General features: G+C 40.3%; 1 protein-coding gene across 1 annotated transcript in view; it reads left to right on the top strand.

The window, feature by feature from the left end:
* The window catches only part of DHTKD1 (dehydrogenase E1 and transketolase domain containing 1), a gene marked incomplete at its 5' end in the record, with an annotated part of 57,963 nt that overhangs the window by 20,996 nt on the left and 21,426 nt on the right, over positions 1-15,541 (top strand). Inside the window, 6 exons of the mRNA XM_081087343.1 lie at positions 2,069-2,338; positions 7,122-7,293; positions 10,471-10,669; positions 12,252-12,564; positions 14,464-14,548; positions 15,024-15,163. Of these exons, the coding sequence (XP_080943469.1) occupies positions 2,069-2,338; positions 7,122-7,293; positions 10,471-10,669; positions 12,252-12,564; positions 14,464-14,548; positions 15,024-15,163 (1,179 nt within the window). The remainder of the gene's footprint in view (positions 1-2,068; positions 2,339-7,121; positions 7,294-10,470; positions 10,670-12,251; positions 12,565-14,463; positions 14,549-15,023; positions 15,164-15,541) is intronic.

The following is a 15,541-nucleotide window of genomic DNA, read 5'->3' as shown; positions in this document are numbered from 1 at the left end:
TCTCTCAAAAGACTTGGGAATCAGGACTGAAGACCTGATGTCAGAGAACATCAGAGAGACTTGATATTTAATAAAGCTGTGGCCATTATTTGTGAATAAGCCTCATTACTGTCCTTTTCTAGGGGATTAAAAGTCACTACAAATGTTAAAGGGACTGTCAGAATTAGATGGAGTGAACAGAGCCCATTGAAGATGTGTTGTCATTAAGAATATTAGAAAATCTATGTGGTATCCTGTCTGGGGGCCAAGCATTACCACTATTACTCAGACCTCAGTGTTTCTGATTCTAAGAGATTGATAATCAGCTTTTAAAAGACAAATACCTTAGAAAAGGTAGCGTATGACAGGATAAAGTAATTGACAGATGGAGCATGTGCTTAGATACATGCAGAAATTCTTAAACCAAAAATTGCATTCCTAAAATATCTGAGATGAAGAAATTACTCAAAGATGCAAAAGTAATTATAAGTGTATGGTTCTATTTGTAGATAGGTAACTAAGCTTTTGCAAACTAGAGAAGCTTCCGGGTCATTCAAACGATTTGGCAAACTGAGAATAACATGCTGTTTTTGGTTAATATTTTGGTTTGAGACCCAGCTTTGTTAGAGGACCTTTAACAATTTAATTTCTCTTACTTGTTCACTTTAAAAATGGGTAATAAGGTTTGTCTCATAGAAGACTGAAAATGAAGTGAGACAATATATGTAGAAAAGTTCTTTGAGTACTGGACTTCTATAGTTTTTTTTTTATTGTTTAAAGTATTACATAGGTCTCCTTTTTCCCCGATTGACCCCCCCATCCACTCCCACCCACGAGGGCAAGCCCCCATTGCCCCAGTATCTGTGTTCAATGGTTACGCTAATATACATGTATACAAGTCCTTTGGTTGGTCTCTACCCTCCTTCCCCCCTGCCTCTTGTCTCTAGATCTATTTTTGTTCATAAGTTTATGTTAATCATTATATCCCACAAAGGAGTGAGATCATGTGATATTTATCTTTCTCCGACTGGCTTATTTTGCTTAGCATAATGCTCTCCAGTTATATCCATGCTGTTGCAAATGGTAAAAATTTCTTCTTTTTTAGCAGCATAGTATTCCATTGTGTAGATGTCCCACAGGTTTTTAGTCCACTCATCTGCTGATGGGCACTTAGACTGTTCCCAAATCTTAGCTATTGTAAATTATGCTGCTGTGAACATAAGGGTGCATATATCCTTTCTGATTGGTGTTTCTGGTTTCTTGGGATGTAGTCGTAGAAGTGGGATTACTGGGTCAATTGGGAGTTCCATTTTTAACTTTTTGAGGAAACTCCATACTGTTTTCCATAGTGGCTTATGCTCAATTAATATTTCACAAAGGAGGCAAGAGCATAAAATGGAGTCATGACAGTCTCTTCAATAAATGGTTCTGGGAAATTTGGTCAGATACATGCAAAAAAATGAAACTAGATCACCAACTTACACCATACACAAAAACAAACTCAAAATGGCTAAAGGACTTCAATGTAAGATGGGAAACCATAAAAATCTTAGAAGACTCCATAGGCAGCAAAATATCAGACGTATGTCATAGCAATATCTTTACCGATACAACTCCTAGGGCTATGGAAACTAAGGAAAAAGTAAACAAATAGAATTACTATAGTTTTTTAGATGTAACTTGAGCTAAAAATATAGGTGTCTCTTCTCTAAATGGGATTGGGATTAAGTTCTGTTATTTTCCTCTCGACCTTTAATGAAATTAATTGAAAAAGTTCTTTTGAAAATATATTCTAACAAGTGTATTTAAGAAAATTATTGTATTTACTGCAAGGCAGAGGAAACTTACAGTCTATGTCATGTTAGACTCCTCATAAAGTGTTACTACTTCATTTGATTTTGAAGATATTCAAAAAGTTTTGTGCATTGGAGCAGTCAGAAGTTTTGTCCATATCTTTAAATAATGGATGGTAATAATTATAAAAGCATGTGCATAAAGTGTCTTTGTATTGTGTAATTTAAACTAGCCACTTCTCAGTTATGATTTAAAAAAAAACACACTTTTTTTCTTGTATGTGTATCTGCAATAGCTGATGTTTCGCAAAATGCGAGGCTTAAGTGAATTTCCGGAAGGTGTACCGGCCACCGGAGATGTGCTGTCTCACCTGACCTCCTCAGTTGACCTGGACTTCGGTGCGCACCACCCCCTGCATGTGACAATGCTGCCTAACCCCTCGCACCTGGAAGCTGTTAACCCTGTGGCTGTCGGGAAGACTCGGGGAAGGCAGCAGTCTAGACAGGATGGGGACTACTCTCCAGACACTTCGGCTCAGCCTGGGGACAAAGTCATTTGCTTGCAGGTACTTCTAACTTCCGGAAGTGTGATCAGGGTTTGGGAAGATGAGGGAGAAAGAATGTCCAAGTTGGTAGGTCTGAAAGGAGATGGCAGACATTCACGATGAAACGGATGAACTTTTAGGGAAAACAATATTCTGGGGTTGTTTTAAAAATCAATAACAGATATGAGGTCTAGTGTCAAGGCAACGGACTTCAGACTGGTTTTCACTGTGCTTTTCCTTTCTCCAGTCATGAATTAATTAAGGGGTTATTGACTGGCATACCGACTACTGCTGGGAGGATGGATATCATTACTTCTCTGAAAGTATGGCCTCCTAGGAAACCACATGGTACCCATATATCTAACAAGGCTACACCAGTCTGGATTTATTTTTATTTTTAAAAATATTTTATTGATTTTTTACAGAGAGAAAGGGAGAGGGATAGAGAGTGAGAAACATTGATGAGAGAGAAACATTGATCAGCTGCCTCCTGCACACCTCCTACTGGGGATGTGCCCACAACCAAGGTACATGCCCTTGGCCGGAATCGAACCTGGGATCCTTCAGTCCACAGGCCGACGGACGCTCTATCCATGGAGCCAAACCAGTTAGGGCTGGATTTATTTATTTATTTTTGCTTGTTTGTTTTAAAGTGATGGTTTTTGGTATGAAGGTAAAGAATACAAATTATTGCCCTCGCCGGTTTAGCTCAGTGGATAGAGCGTCGGCTGGAGAACTGAAGGGTCCTGGGTTCGATTCCAGTCAAGGGCAAGGGCATGTTCCTCTGTTGCAGGCTCAATCCCTGGCCCTGGTCGGCAGCATGTGGGAGGCAACAATGTGTCTCTCTCACATCGATGTTTCTCTTCCTCTGTCTTTCCCCCTCCCTTCCACTTTCTAAAAATTAATCAATGGAAAAATATCCTTGGGTGGGGATTAACAACAGCAACAAAAGGATACAAATTATTAGTGTGGCTCTTGCTTCCCCTGCACCTCCCCCAATTTTTTCATAACCCAAATGGTATCTTTTAGAGGTTTGGTTGTAAGTCCCTTTAAAAAAAATTATTGATTTCAGAGAGAGGAAGGGAGAGGGAGAGAGAGATAGAAGCATCAATAATGAGAGAGAATCATTGATTGGCTGCCTCCTGCATGCCTTCTACTGGGGATGGAGCCTGCAACCTGGTTCATAGGTCAGTGCTCAACCACTGAGCCATGCCAGTCCGGCTTGCTTTTTTTTAAGGGATAAATTATCCTGATGTCAGTAATCAAGTCTTCAAACCCAACAGAAACCTACAAACCTATATATAAGGCAGTAGAATATGTGTCTGTGTATACAGATAACTACAGTATCTTATTCATGTTAATTTTTCATGGGCCAGAAACTTGTGGAAAATACTTGGGGATAGGCAGACTGGATTTGATTACGACATGGCATTGTTAGCGTATGGGATCTGGGTCCAGAGCGAGTCTGCCTAGGGCCTGCCGTAGTGTGTGGGTTCTTGACTTCACTTAGGAAAGATTTCACAACACGAGTCCAGGTGATTTTGAGAGGATGTTTATTACAGTTGGGGACAGTGAGACAAAGGAAGGGCTTAAGGTAGAAGAAGCAACAGGAGAGAGCCTAGGCCGGGCTGCTGTTAGCTCACTGGGAAATAAGAGTCACAGTGACAGAAGTGAGCCAAGTTGGGACTGCTGTCAGTTCACTGGAAAATCAGAGAGGATGGAGGCCTTGGACACAGGTTCAGGGGAACAGCCCGGGAGGAGCTGCCGATGCCCACTGCTCCCCTGGTTGTAAGTCTCTTGGGCACCCTTAGAGTTTAGGAGAAAGAGAGCTGAGATACAAGGTGTGAGCATGATTTAGTGAGTGTGTGCTGTGGGTTCTTTGTCTTGAGGCTTTATATCTTTCTTTGGCCAGGATCCTAGGGAGGTCTCAGGGGAGGGTCTTAACAGAAGATTCATTAGCTTTCCAGGGATTCCCTTCAATATGCTGATTCATCAAATTGTGCGTATAGAGGGGGCAGGGGTTATTTTCTGGTTAGTTTTATATTCAAAGAACATCATTGAAGAGGGCCTGGGACCGAGGCTGGTCTGCCCTGGGACAGTCTGGAATGTGTAAACTTATTTGCTTCTAACTGTCCTTGATTAGGGAAGACAGAATCTTGTGATTCATTAGCTGCCTGTAAATTGCTGAAATTGTTTGTCCTTGTTTAATTATTTTGTCTCAGTTTTCCTTATTTCACTTGTCAAGGAATTTCCCTAGCTTCTTACCATGCTGCCACAGTACTTCTAAATAGAAAACTCCAAATTGTTAGCCAGATATTCTCTCTTTTTTTTCTTTTTAAAATTTTTATTTTTAATTACAGTTTACATTCAATATTATTTTGCATTAGTTTCAAGTATACAGCTTATGGTTAAACAATCCTGTGCTTTACAAAGTGTTCTTCTCAATATTTCCAGTACCCACCTGGCACCATCTATGTTATTGACTATATTCCCTATGCTGTACTTTACATGAGACTATTTTGTAACTATCAATTTGTACTTCTTCATCCCTTCACCTCACTTACTGATTTTGCATGTGTTTTATTTGTTTTATAAATTACAAAGACAGATATTCCCTTTACCTTTCTCTTGACTTAATTCATGATACAAAATTTTTCCTAAGTGAAGTCAAGAACCTCCACATTACGGGTAGTCATTTACATTTACCCACTACCTTAAGCAGATCCTAAGATTGATTTTTGAAGTAAGAGATAAAAATGACATTTTCTTTGAAGTTATGAGAAACTGACTGCCCACTGTTGCCTGCTTTGCGTTCCCAAAATATTTTTCCTGCTCTGTTTGTGCATTCCTTGCTCAAGTACATGATTCTAATTTCTTGTGGGAACTCTAAATTTGGAGCCTATAAAATCATGGTGATGAGATGCTACTTTGTCTGCCTGTCCTCTGTTTTTCTTAGTCCTGGACCTGGTGAAAGTGGATTCTCATTTGTAATCTCCTGTGTGTGTCCAAGCTCCCCCATCCCTATCCTCCAGTCATGTTTGACTGAGTGGCTGCTACTTCACCCAGCATTTGTTTGTGCTTATGGGCCCTTAATCCCACAAAACTTTATGGAGCATAGTGGAGTGGTTTCTTTATTTATTTAAGAGGGAAAATAAAATTAGCAAATGACAGGTGTGCTTTAGTGCCAAGAATCCTAAGACCAGGATAAAATGATGCAAGTTATGAACATATGTTATATTCTTATCAAAGCCTAGTCTACTGTGACATTTTTGTAAAGGAGCAGAAAAGGCACTTACCTTTCTTCCTTGCTTTACTGACCTCTTTTTACATCCTTACCCCACAAAAAGTCCCATCAGCAAGGGAGCCTAAGGGTGAGGAATCCCTTGACCCTGTGTGGCTGCTAGTTGGACTTTACAATGTAGCACAGTGTAGAAAGGCAAGGACTCTGGAACCAAGAAGACCTGAGTTCACATCCTGGCTTTGCTGCCTTGTAGTTTGGCGTGTTTGGTTGTTACGTGTGTTCTCTGAATCTCATAGGTAAAATGTTAATTCCTCATTGTATTCTGAGGAGTACGTGAGAACAGGTACATAATAAATTCCTTAATCCAGGAAAATGGCTTGGAGGAGTGGTGAAATAAGTAGAAAAGATGGCGGTATCACAATCAGAGAAGGTCTAGTGTCTAGTGCAAGCCATGTGAAATATATACTGTTTCTGAACCTAGGTTTTCTCATCTGTAAAAAGGACAGTAGTGACTTCTTTACCTGCCCCCTCCCTCCAGCCTGGCTGTTGAGTGGATCAGTAGATAGTGAATAGTGCTGTGGAGATAATGTAAGGGTATGTTATCGCTGTGTATAAATATTCCAGAAAGTCAGTTACCCCCCGGACCCCGGGTGTGGGGGGGTATGGACTGGGAATTTCACTTAGGCAGAGGACTGCTTCCTTTCTTACTCAAAATATTCTACTTATATAAAAATAACTCTCTATAGGACATTAACAATATCATTAAAAGTGAACTTCCAAGTATTTTTTCTTAATTCATATTTAGGTATTTCAATTCTCTTATCATTAGAGCCATAAAGATTGCTTTAAGTTAGGGCATATCAGATCATTTTATTCTTTAGTTCAGAATCTTAACTGTTTATGATAATTGTCTTTTTAGCATAAAATCTGTAGAGCTTATATTTCCTTCTAAGATCTTCTGAGATCTACAATTTCCTCATTATTAGCTTTTAGCTTTTCTTAAAAAAAAAATCCCCCCTCTCTTTTGTGATATTATGATCTAGCAGACTTCAAATGTTCTGGAAGAGTAGCATATATTAGACATTCTCTCATGTTAACATTTTATTTTTTCCTCAAAGCATTTGTTTGGGCAAAGGGAGAGTTCAAAGCTGTGCACTATTCCTTATATCTCACAGCCTGTTTCCATGAAAGTTTTACTAGGCCTGGCTTTCTTTCCTGGACCTCCAATAGCCCTTCCTTCTATGGTGCTGCTGTATGTTCTAGACTGCTGATGAGTATACTAGAAGTCCTGGGGTAGGGGATGATATGGGATGGAAAGAGCAGGCCAACTGGTAGTAGCTGCAAGAGGAAAAAAACTGATTTAGCATCTTTGAAAGCTGCTTTAGATCAGCATACCTATTCTAGGAAATCCTACAACCAGCAGATTTTTAGGAGGGCAGGGGAGCAGTGAGAAGGTGGTTGTTTTTATTCCTGTTATTATTTGAAAACAATTTATTCCAGTCTGAAAATATAAAATTTTCCATTGTTTATGTTCCTTTTCTTTTATTCTCCCCCGTAATTTAGGTTCATGGTGATGCTTCTTTCTGTGGTCAAGGGATTGTTCCTGAAACATTTACGCTCTCTAATCTCCCACATTTCAGAATTGGTGGAAGTGTCCACCTGATTGTCAATAACCAGCTGGGTTACACCACTCCGGCAGAAAGAGGAAGGTCTTCCTTATACTGTAGTGATATTGGTATGTAACACAGAATTGTTGGTGTTGCTGGGTCAGACAAGGAATTTCTAGAGGAACTTATAGTTCACTTGGAACAGTGAGCCTCACTGGTTATCCCATTTTAAGTTTTGGGTCAGATACTTTCAGTGTTGTTAACTAATATTTATTTTAAATTCGGATCATAGTCTTTACATCCAAGGAAATAAGACTAGAGTGGGACTTAGACGGTGCAATCTCAAATTGCTTAAATATCCAGTTAAATGATCTGGAAACCAGAGATCAACACAATTAGTCAACATTAAAGTAATTGTCTTTATGATGTTCAAACTTGGGGTAATCAATCTTAGTAAAAAAGGATATGTTCAATTCAATAAGGGATTAATATCTTAAACATATAAAGAACTAATACAACTTAATAAAAACAATTTGATTAAAAAAGGGCCAGAGGAATTGAATAGACATTTTTCCAAAGAAGATACACTGATGGCCAACAAGCACATGAAAAGGTGCTCAACATCACTAATCATCAGAGAAATGCAAATCAGAACCACAATGGGGTATCAGACATACCTCTCAATAAAAAAGACAAGAGACAACAACAGGTGCTGGTGAGGATGTGGTAAAAAGGGACTCTTATGCACTGTTGGTGGGAATGTAAATTAGTCCAACCACTATGGAAAACAATATGGAGATTCCTCAAAAAATTAAAAATAGATGTACCATAAGATTCAGAAAATCCACTTCTGGCTATGTATGCAAAGGAAATGAAAACAGGATTTCGACAAGATATCTGCACTCCATGTTTATGACAGCATTATTCACAATAGCCAAGATATGGAAGCAACCCAAATGTCCATCACTGGATGAATGGATAAAGAAATATGGTAGGCATACACATGGAATATTATTCAGTCATTAGAAAGGAATACATCCTGCCATCCATTTGTGCCAACATGGATGGACCTTTGAGCACAGTATGCTAAGCAAGATAGGTCAGACAGAAAAAGACAAGTATTGTAGGATATCACTTATATGTAGAATCCTAAGAAAAAGTCATAGATGTGGAAAAGCAGAGTAAAATGGTGGTTACCAGGGGATCGAGGTGGGGGGAAGGATAAAGGTACAAATGTGCGAATAGTAATGAATAGTAAATAAGCCACAGAGATCTAATGTGCAGTATATGATGAATATAGTCAATAATACTGCACTGTAGTGGTATAATGTGATAAATATTGCTTCAATGGCAATCATATCACAATATATAAAATATCAAAGTAATATTCTGTATATCTTGAATTTACAAATTTTAATGTCAAGTTTATTTTATTTATTTTCATTATCTTTTAAACCTTATCCGAGGATATTTTTCCATTGATTTTTAGAAAGAGTGGAAGAGAGAGGGAAAGACAGAAACATCGTTGTGAGAGAAACACATCTATTGGTTGCCTCCTGCATGAGCCCAGACCAGGGCCCGGGCTGGGGAGGAGCCTGCAACCAAGATACGTGCCCTTGACTGGAACTGAACCCAGGATCCTGTAGTTCACTGGCTGCAGCTTTATCCACTGAGCAAACTGGCTAGGGCTCAAATTGTTTTTTTCTTAAAAGTATATGCTCAGCCACTAAATTTGGCCCAGTGGTCTGGCTAGACATCAGATGTGAAGAATGATGGTTGCCTTGTTTTAACCTATGAAAATTGGCAGTATTAAGAGAAATGCAGGATTTTAAATATCTATACAATTAAATGGTATTTATTGATTTTTAGAGAAAGAGAGGAAGAAACATCCTTTTATTGTCCCACTTATTTATGCATTCATTGGTTGCTTCTGGTATGTGTCCTGGCTGGGGATCGACCCTGAAACCTTGGTGTATCAGGATGACACTCTCAACCAACTGTGCTACCTGGCCAGGACAGAAATGCAGAGCTTTTATTACCTAGTCTCTATTTCACAGAGTTATAAGAAACTAATGGCCTAGTGCACGAAATTCATGCACATTAAAAGGGGATTAATTAGAGGAAATATTTTAATATTGCTATTTGCCCTTTCTCTGTAATAGAAGTGTTAGAGATGAAAGAAAATTAGTAAAACGTATATGAAAATCCTCCTCCTGTCAGAGTCTGGGGCGCGCTGCGGGACCCAGAGTCAAGTCCCTGCCCACCTGTGGCACCTCAAAATCGTGCGAGACCCAGACCCAGCCGGCCCCACCTCCATTGGGTGAGATCTAGACCTGGCTGGCCCCACCCTTCTCAAGCCCCACTGGGTGGGGGGTGCAGTCTCAGGTCCCCCGGCGCACCCTCAGGTCCCCAGGCCCGGTGCTGGGGCATGGGGCGCAGCCTCAGGTCCCCTGGACCGGTGCCGGGGCGGGGGGTGCGGCCTGAGGCCCCCCGTCAAGCCCTGCTGGGCTGGGGGCGCGGCCTGAGGTCCCCTGGCCTGGCGACAGGGAAGGGGGCACGGTCTGAGGTCCCCTGTCAAGCCCCACCAGGCTGGGGGCACAGCCTCAGGTCCCTGCTGATTGCTCATTAGGGCTCATTATGGGAACTTGGCCTCCACTGTGGGCACGGCCATCTTGTGTTATGGATTCCCTGTCTCCACTGTGGGCACAGGCATCTTGACCGTTATGGTGTGATGGTCAATTTGCATATTCACTCTTTATTAGATAAGATGTTAGATGGTAGGATCTATTCTGTTTTAGACCCAGAGCCTGACCCGAATGTGCTTTGGGACTATGAGAATTTTTTGTGATTAGTTAAAGATACTGAAAACTCCTTCTTGAACTCCTTTTTGGAGAAAATCCATTTTTCCCCCTCTAGGATGCATCCTCTCATAATCCTTTTTCTTAGAAAGAAAGATAATAGTAATAATGTCAATAACAAAATAACTGTTAGTTATTACACACCAGGCACTGTTAAGTACTCTATATGCATTACCTCATTTAATGTTTACAATAATGCTAAGAGGTAGGAGCTATTATCCCAGTGTTATAGATAGGGAGACTGAGATTCATAACTTTATCAAGGTCACACAGTAAGTCACAGAATTGTGACTTGAACTCATTCTTGTCAGCTGGACTCCAAAGTCTGAGTTAACAGCCAATCCAAACTACCTTTGAAGGTGTGGGCTGCCTCTCCACGCAGGCAACAGGACTTGGTGCTGGGCTGATGTCGTCTGGCTCACTTCGTCTTGGTCTTCTCTGCCTCAGGGAAGCTGGTGGGCTGTGCCATCATCCATGTCAATGGAGATAGCCCAGAGGAAGTGCTCCGTGCCACACGCCTGGCTTTTGAATACCAGCGCCAATTCCGGAAGGATGTGATTGTTGATTTGTTATGCTACAGGCAGTGGGGCCACAATGAGCTGGATGAGCCTTTCTTCACCAACCCAGTCATGTACAAAATCATCAGGTACAATTATACACCTTCATTTAATGTGCCCTCTCCCCCTTGGTGCCACATTATGATTTTTGTTAGACATTCTCAATTAGAATGACCAACTTTCCGGGTTTTGTGTGAGACACGAAGCTTTCAGTGTTAAAACTGGGACTCCAAAGTCCTGGGCAGACTGGGATGGTCACCCTATGGGTGTCAGGAAAGCTCCCCATATTCTTCAAATTCTACATGTTTCGTCAATGAACAGGCAAAGTGGGCAACTCAACAACCTCACTTAGCAGATGGGAAGATGGAATAGGAGGACTTAGGCAGAGTCTTGTCTGAAGTTACTTAGTATGGCATTAACAGGGTCAGAAACAGAACCTCCATGATCCACTTCTACAAACTATAGATGGGGACCTACTCTGTACCTTGGCACGATGTTGGATTTTAATGAAAGTCCAGAATTGTGCTGTCCAATATAGCAGTCACTTAAGTGGCTACTGAATGCTTGAAATGTGGTGAGTCATGATGGAGACATGCTGTGAGTATAATCTATACACCAGATTTCAAAGATTTAATATGAAAAAAAGATGTTAACTATCTCAATAATAATTTTTATATTAATTAGATATTAAGTGACAATATTTTGGATATATTGATTTAAATAAATGTGATTAAAATTAATTCTACCTGTTTCTTTTTACCTTTTCTAATGTGACCACTAGGAAATTTTAAATTCCACATTGGCTTGTATTATACTAGTATTTCAGTGCTGAGTTGGAGGGTTAATGTGACAGAAAAATGTCACTTTTTAGATACTAGAACGTAAAAATAGATCCCTCTTCTCTACTTTATTTCCTCATGGACATAAATTAAAGCAGAGGAAATAACTTGGTGGCATTTTATGAGCTTTTCTGGTCATAGGGAGCAGGCTGCTTTTGGAAGAACAAATCTGGTTCTTTATTTAGATCTGAGCTTAGCAGCTGAATTACTTGATGTGCCCCAGTGCCCCATTTAAAATAATTTATCCTGCTAACCTCTCACTTTGGTCAGAATTAAATATGATAATATATCTGAACAGACCTTACAGTTTAAAGTGTTATGCAAATATAGAGTGGCATCATTATTATTGTTATAAAACCCAGGAGCTGAATAGGTACAGGATTCTTAAAGACACCTGAAACAGATGTTGGCAATTTTGGGTTTAATACTTTTTAAAACAAAAGGGTGCTGAATGGGTAGATTATATAGGACGGTCCTATAAATAACTGAATTTACCAATTGATTGAAAAACTAATTATTTCTACCTGAATGTAGATGAAAATTCATAAAGATAAATTTGTTTTCTCTTCCCTGGATGAAGTTGTTACTCACCATTGCCTTTTTGAAGAAAATAATTTATTGGAATGAAAGTCACATAAAATTGAACACTTAAAATTCAATAGCACTTAGTACATTCACAATGTCATACAACCACCCCTCTATCTAGTTCGAAAGCATTTCCTACATGCCTTTTTACAACGATGACACTTCACATATCTTTGACAATGACTGTATCTGTCTCTCTTTGATTTTTACAAATCAGATTGATTTATTCCCCCTCTTTCTTGGACAGAGCCCGAAAGAGCATTCCAGACACTTATGCAGAGCACCTTATTGCCAACGGACTCATGACTCAGGAGGAGGTGTCAGAAATCAAAGCCTCCTACTATGCAAAGTTAAATGACCATTTAAATAACCTGACCCACTATAGCCCCCCTGCCACTCACCTGCAGGCCCACTGGCAGGGCCTGGCTCAGCCAGAAGCTCGCATTACCACCTGGAACACAGGTGTGCCCCTCGACCTCCTTCGGTTTATTGGTGGCAAGTCTGTGGAGGTGCCGGAGGAACTCCAGATGCACAGTCACCTTCTGAAGATGTATGTTCAGGTGGGGAGCCCTGAAATCTCTGATTATTATTTGTTTCTTGTGCAAATTGATATTTGGTCATTTGGTTGGCTAATTTGTTTGACAAATATTTATTACATGTTATTATGTTCTAGGACAGTGATGGCAAACCTTTTGAGCTCGGCATGTCAGCATTTTGGAAAACCCTAACTTAACTCTGGTGCCATGTCACATATAGAAATTTTTTGATATTTACAACCATAGTAAAACAAAGACATATTTTTGATATTTATTTTATATATTTAAATGCCATTTAACAAAGAAAAATCAACCAAAAAAATGAGTTTCCGTGTCACCTCTGACATGCATGTCATAGGTTCGCCATCACTGTTCTAGGAACAGATCTAGTCGTGTTTTGGTACTGATAGTCAATTAACTCAGATTTTGTCTGCTTTTTTCCTTCCTTCCTTCCTTTCTTCTTTCCTTCCTTCCTTCCTTCCTTCTTTCCTTCCTTCCTTCACTTATACATGTTTAATACATTAAATATACATGTACTACATGCACATTATTAAATACTAGAGGCCCAGTGCATAAAAATTTGTGCACTTGGGGGTTGGGGGTACCTCAGCCCAGCCTGCGCCCTCTCGTAGTCCAGGACCCCTCAGGGGATGTCCACCTTCCAGCTTAGACCCGGTCCCTGGGGGAGTCAGACATCCCTCTGGCAGCCTGGGATCCCTCAGGGGATGTCCGACTAATGGTTTAGGCCCACTCCTGTGGGCAGCGGGCCTAAGCCGTCAGTCGGACATCCTTAGTGCTGCCATGGAGCCTCTCCTGCCTACCGCTGCTGCGCTCACCAGCCTTGAGGCTGGGTTCTGGCTGAGTGGCACTCCCCCTGTGGGAACACAATGACCACCAGTGGGCAGCTCCTATGTTGAGAATCTGCCCCCTGGTGGTCAGTGCACATCATAGTGACCGGTTGTTCCACCATTCGGTCAATTTGCATATTAGCCTTTTATTATATAGGGTATAACAATACCAGAATGCCTTTTTGGATTGTTCTGACCAGAAAACCCTTTCATTGTTTAGGGTGCCTTAAGTGTAATAAATAAAAATCAACACACACACCCCAGAGTCAACTGTTTAGAGCCTTAATCATGTTGAGGTTTTACATATTGTCTCACGTTAAATATGCATATGACAAACCCTTCTGGTTTGCCTAGCTCTTGGGTTTCCTGGAACACTGGACTTGCAGTGCTGAAAACAGAACAAGGAGTTAAAGGCCTTCATCTTTATTAAACTTGGATGAAGGAACTTTGCCTTTTGAATTATTTTTAAAACACTAACTTCATTTTTTTTGTTTTTCAATACTCACCCAAGGATATTTTTTCCCCACTGATTTTTAGAGAGTGGAAGGGAGAGGGAGAGGGAGAGACAGAGACAGAGAAACATCAATGTGAGAAAGACACATCGATTGGTTATGCGTCCCAACTGGGGCTGGGGCTCGAGCCTGCAACTGAAGTATGCTCTTGACCTGAATTGCACCCACAGTCCCTCAGTCCATGGGCCAGTTCACTAACCACTGAGCTAAAGTGGCTGGGGCCATTTTGGGGTTTTAATTACAGGTATAGAGACTATTAAAACAAACTATGTATTCACCATCCAGGTGAAGAAATAGAATATTATAAATAAGTTCCCTGTGAAACCCTCCCTGCTGCCATCATTCACCCACAGGGTGAACAACTAACCTGAGCCCCTGTGCATTTTGCCTGTTTTAAGATGACAGATGATTGCCACCAGACTTTCATGTATTCTTCTGCGCTTTCTGTTTTGTTTAACATAATGTATTTGATACTTCCCATTGTTGCATTACATTTTTTTTAACTCTGTGAAAAAGGATAATGGACTCAAAGTTTCTTTTTCTTCTCCCCTTCAATTTTACAGTCTAGACTAGAGAAGGTGATGGATGGAACCAAGTTAGACTGGGCCACGGCAGAAGCTCTTGCCTTAGGCTCATTGCTTGCTCAAGGTAAGAAGTTTCTGTTTAGCTGCACAGCTGGTAGGAGATGCTTTAATATAATGTTGGTTACATGTGATCTCTGCATATTTTTAAGCGACAGCTACCTCCTATTATTTTTATTGACCAGAGAGATTCTAAAACATGTTATCTTTTCTTACCTGACAATATTATTTAATCTTAGTATGTCATGTTGACAACCTTCATCAGAGAATCGAGCGATCATACGTGGAAAAAAAAGGGCTCGGACCTGGATATTTTCCTCTAAAAATTATAGGTTAAATGAGGACTCTCCATTCTTATACAATCTCACTTTGACTACAGACCTTTACTAGTACATATAGGACTGGTATATTTGAATAAGGATAATCTATTATGCTAAGGAAAACTCTCAGGATAAATTGATATATAAGAATTCAGGGCCACCATGTCTTATTACTAGGTTATTCATGGGAATCTGGATTTCCCCCCCTCTTGCTTGCTTAAGGTTTTAATGTCCGTCTGAGTGGCCAAGATGTTGGCCGTGGAACGTTTAGTCAGAGACATGCAATGGTTGTTTGCCAGAAGACTGACGAAACCTACATCCCTCTGAACCATATGGATCCTCATCAGAAGGGGTTTCTAGAGGTAGGATGTTTCCTTACCTATTTTAAAATCCATATGCTGATGATTATAGTTACAGGATTCTTTTTTTTATTTTTAAATAATTGTTTAATTCTTTGGTCATGTGTCTTCTGTTATACATGCATATTTGGGCTTCACATTTCCTTGGTGTGCACATATAGCTTTTGTAATACACTTAAAATTGTTTTCTAGTTTTTTTTTTGTTATTAATCCTCACCAGAAGATATTTTTCCATTGATTTTTAGAGAGAGTAGAAGGGAGAGGGAGAGAAAGACAGAAAATCGATGTGAGAGAGTCACATCAATTGGTTGCCTTTCACATGCGCTCTGACCAGGGCCCAGTATCAAGCCTGCAACTGAGGTACATGCCCTTGACTAGAAT

This window comes from Myotis nattereri (genome assembly GCF_964212035.1).
Source record: "Myotis nattereri genome assembly, chromosome: 1".
In the NCBI taxonomy this organism is placed as follows: Eukaryota; Metazoa; Chordata; class Mammalia; order Chiroptera; family Vespertilionidae; genus Myotis; species Myotis nattereri.
The sequence above is the reverse complement of the archived record's forward strand: the minus strand, read 5'-3'. Positions and strand labels throughout refer to the sequence as shown.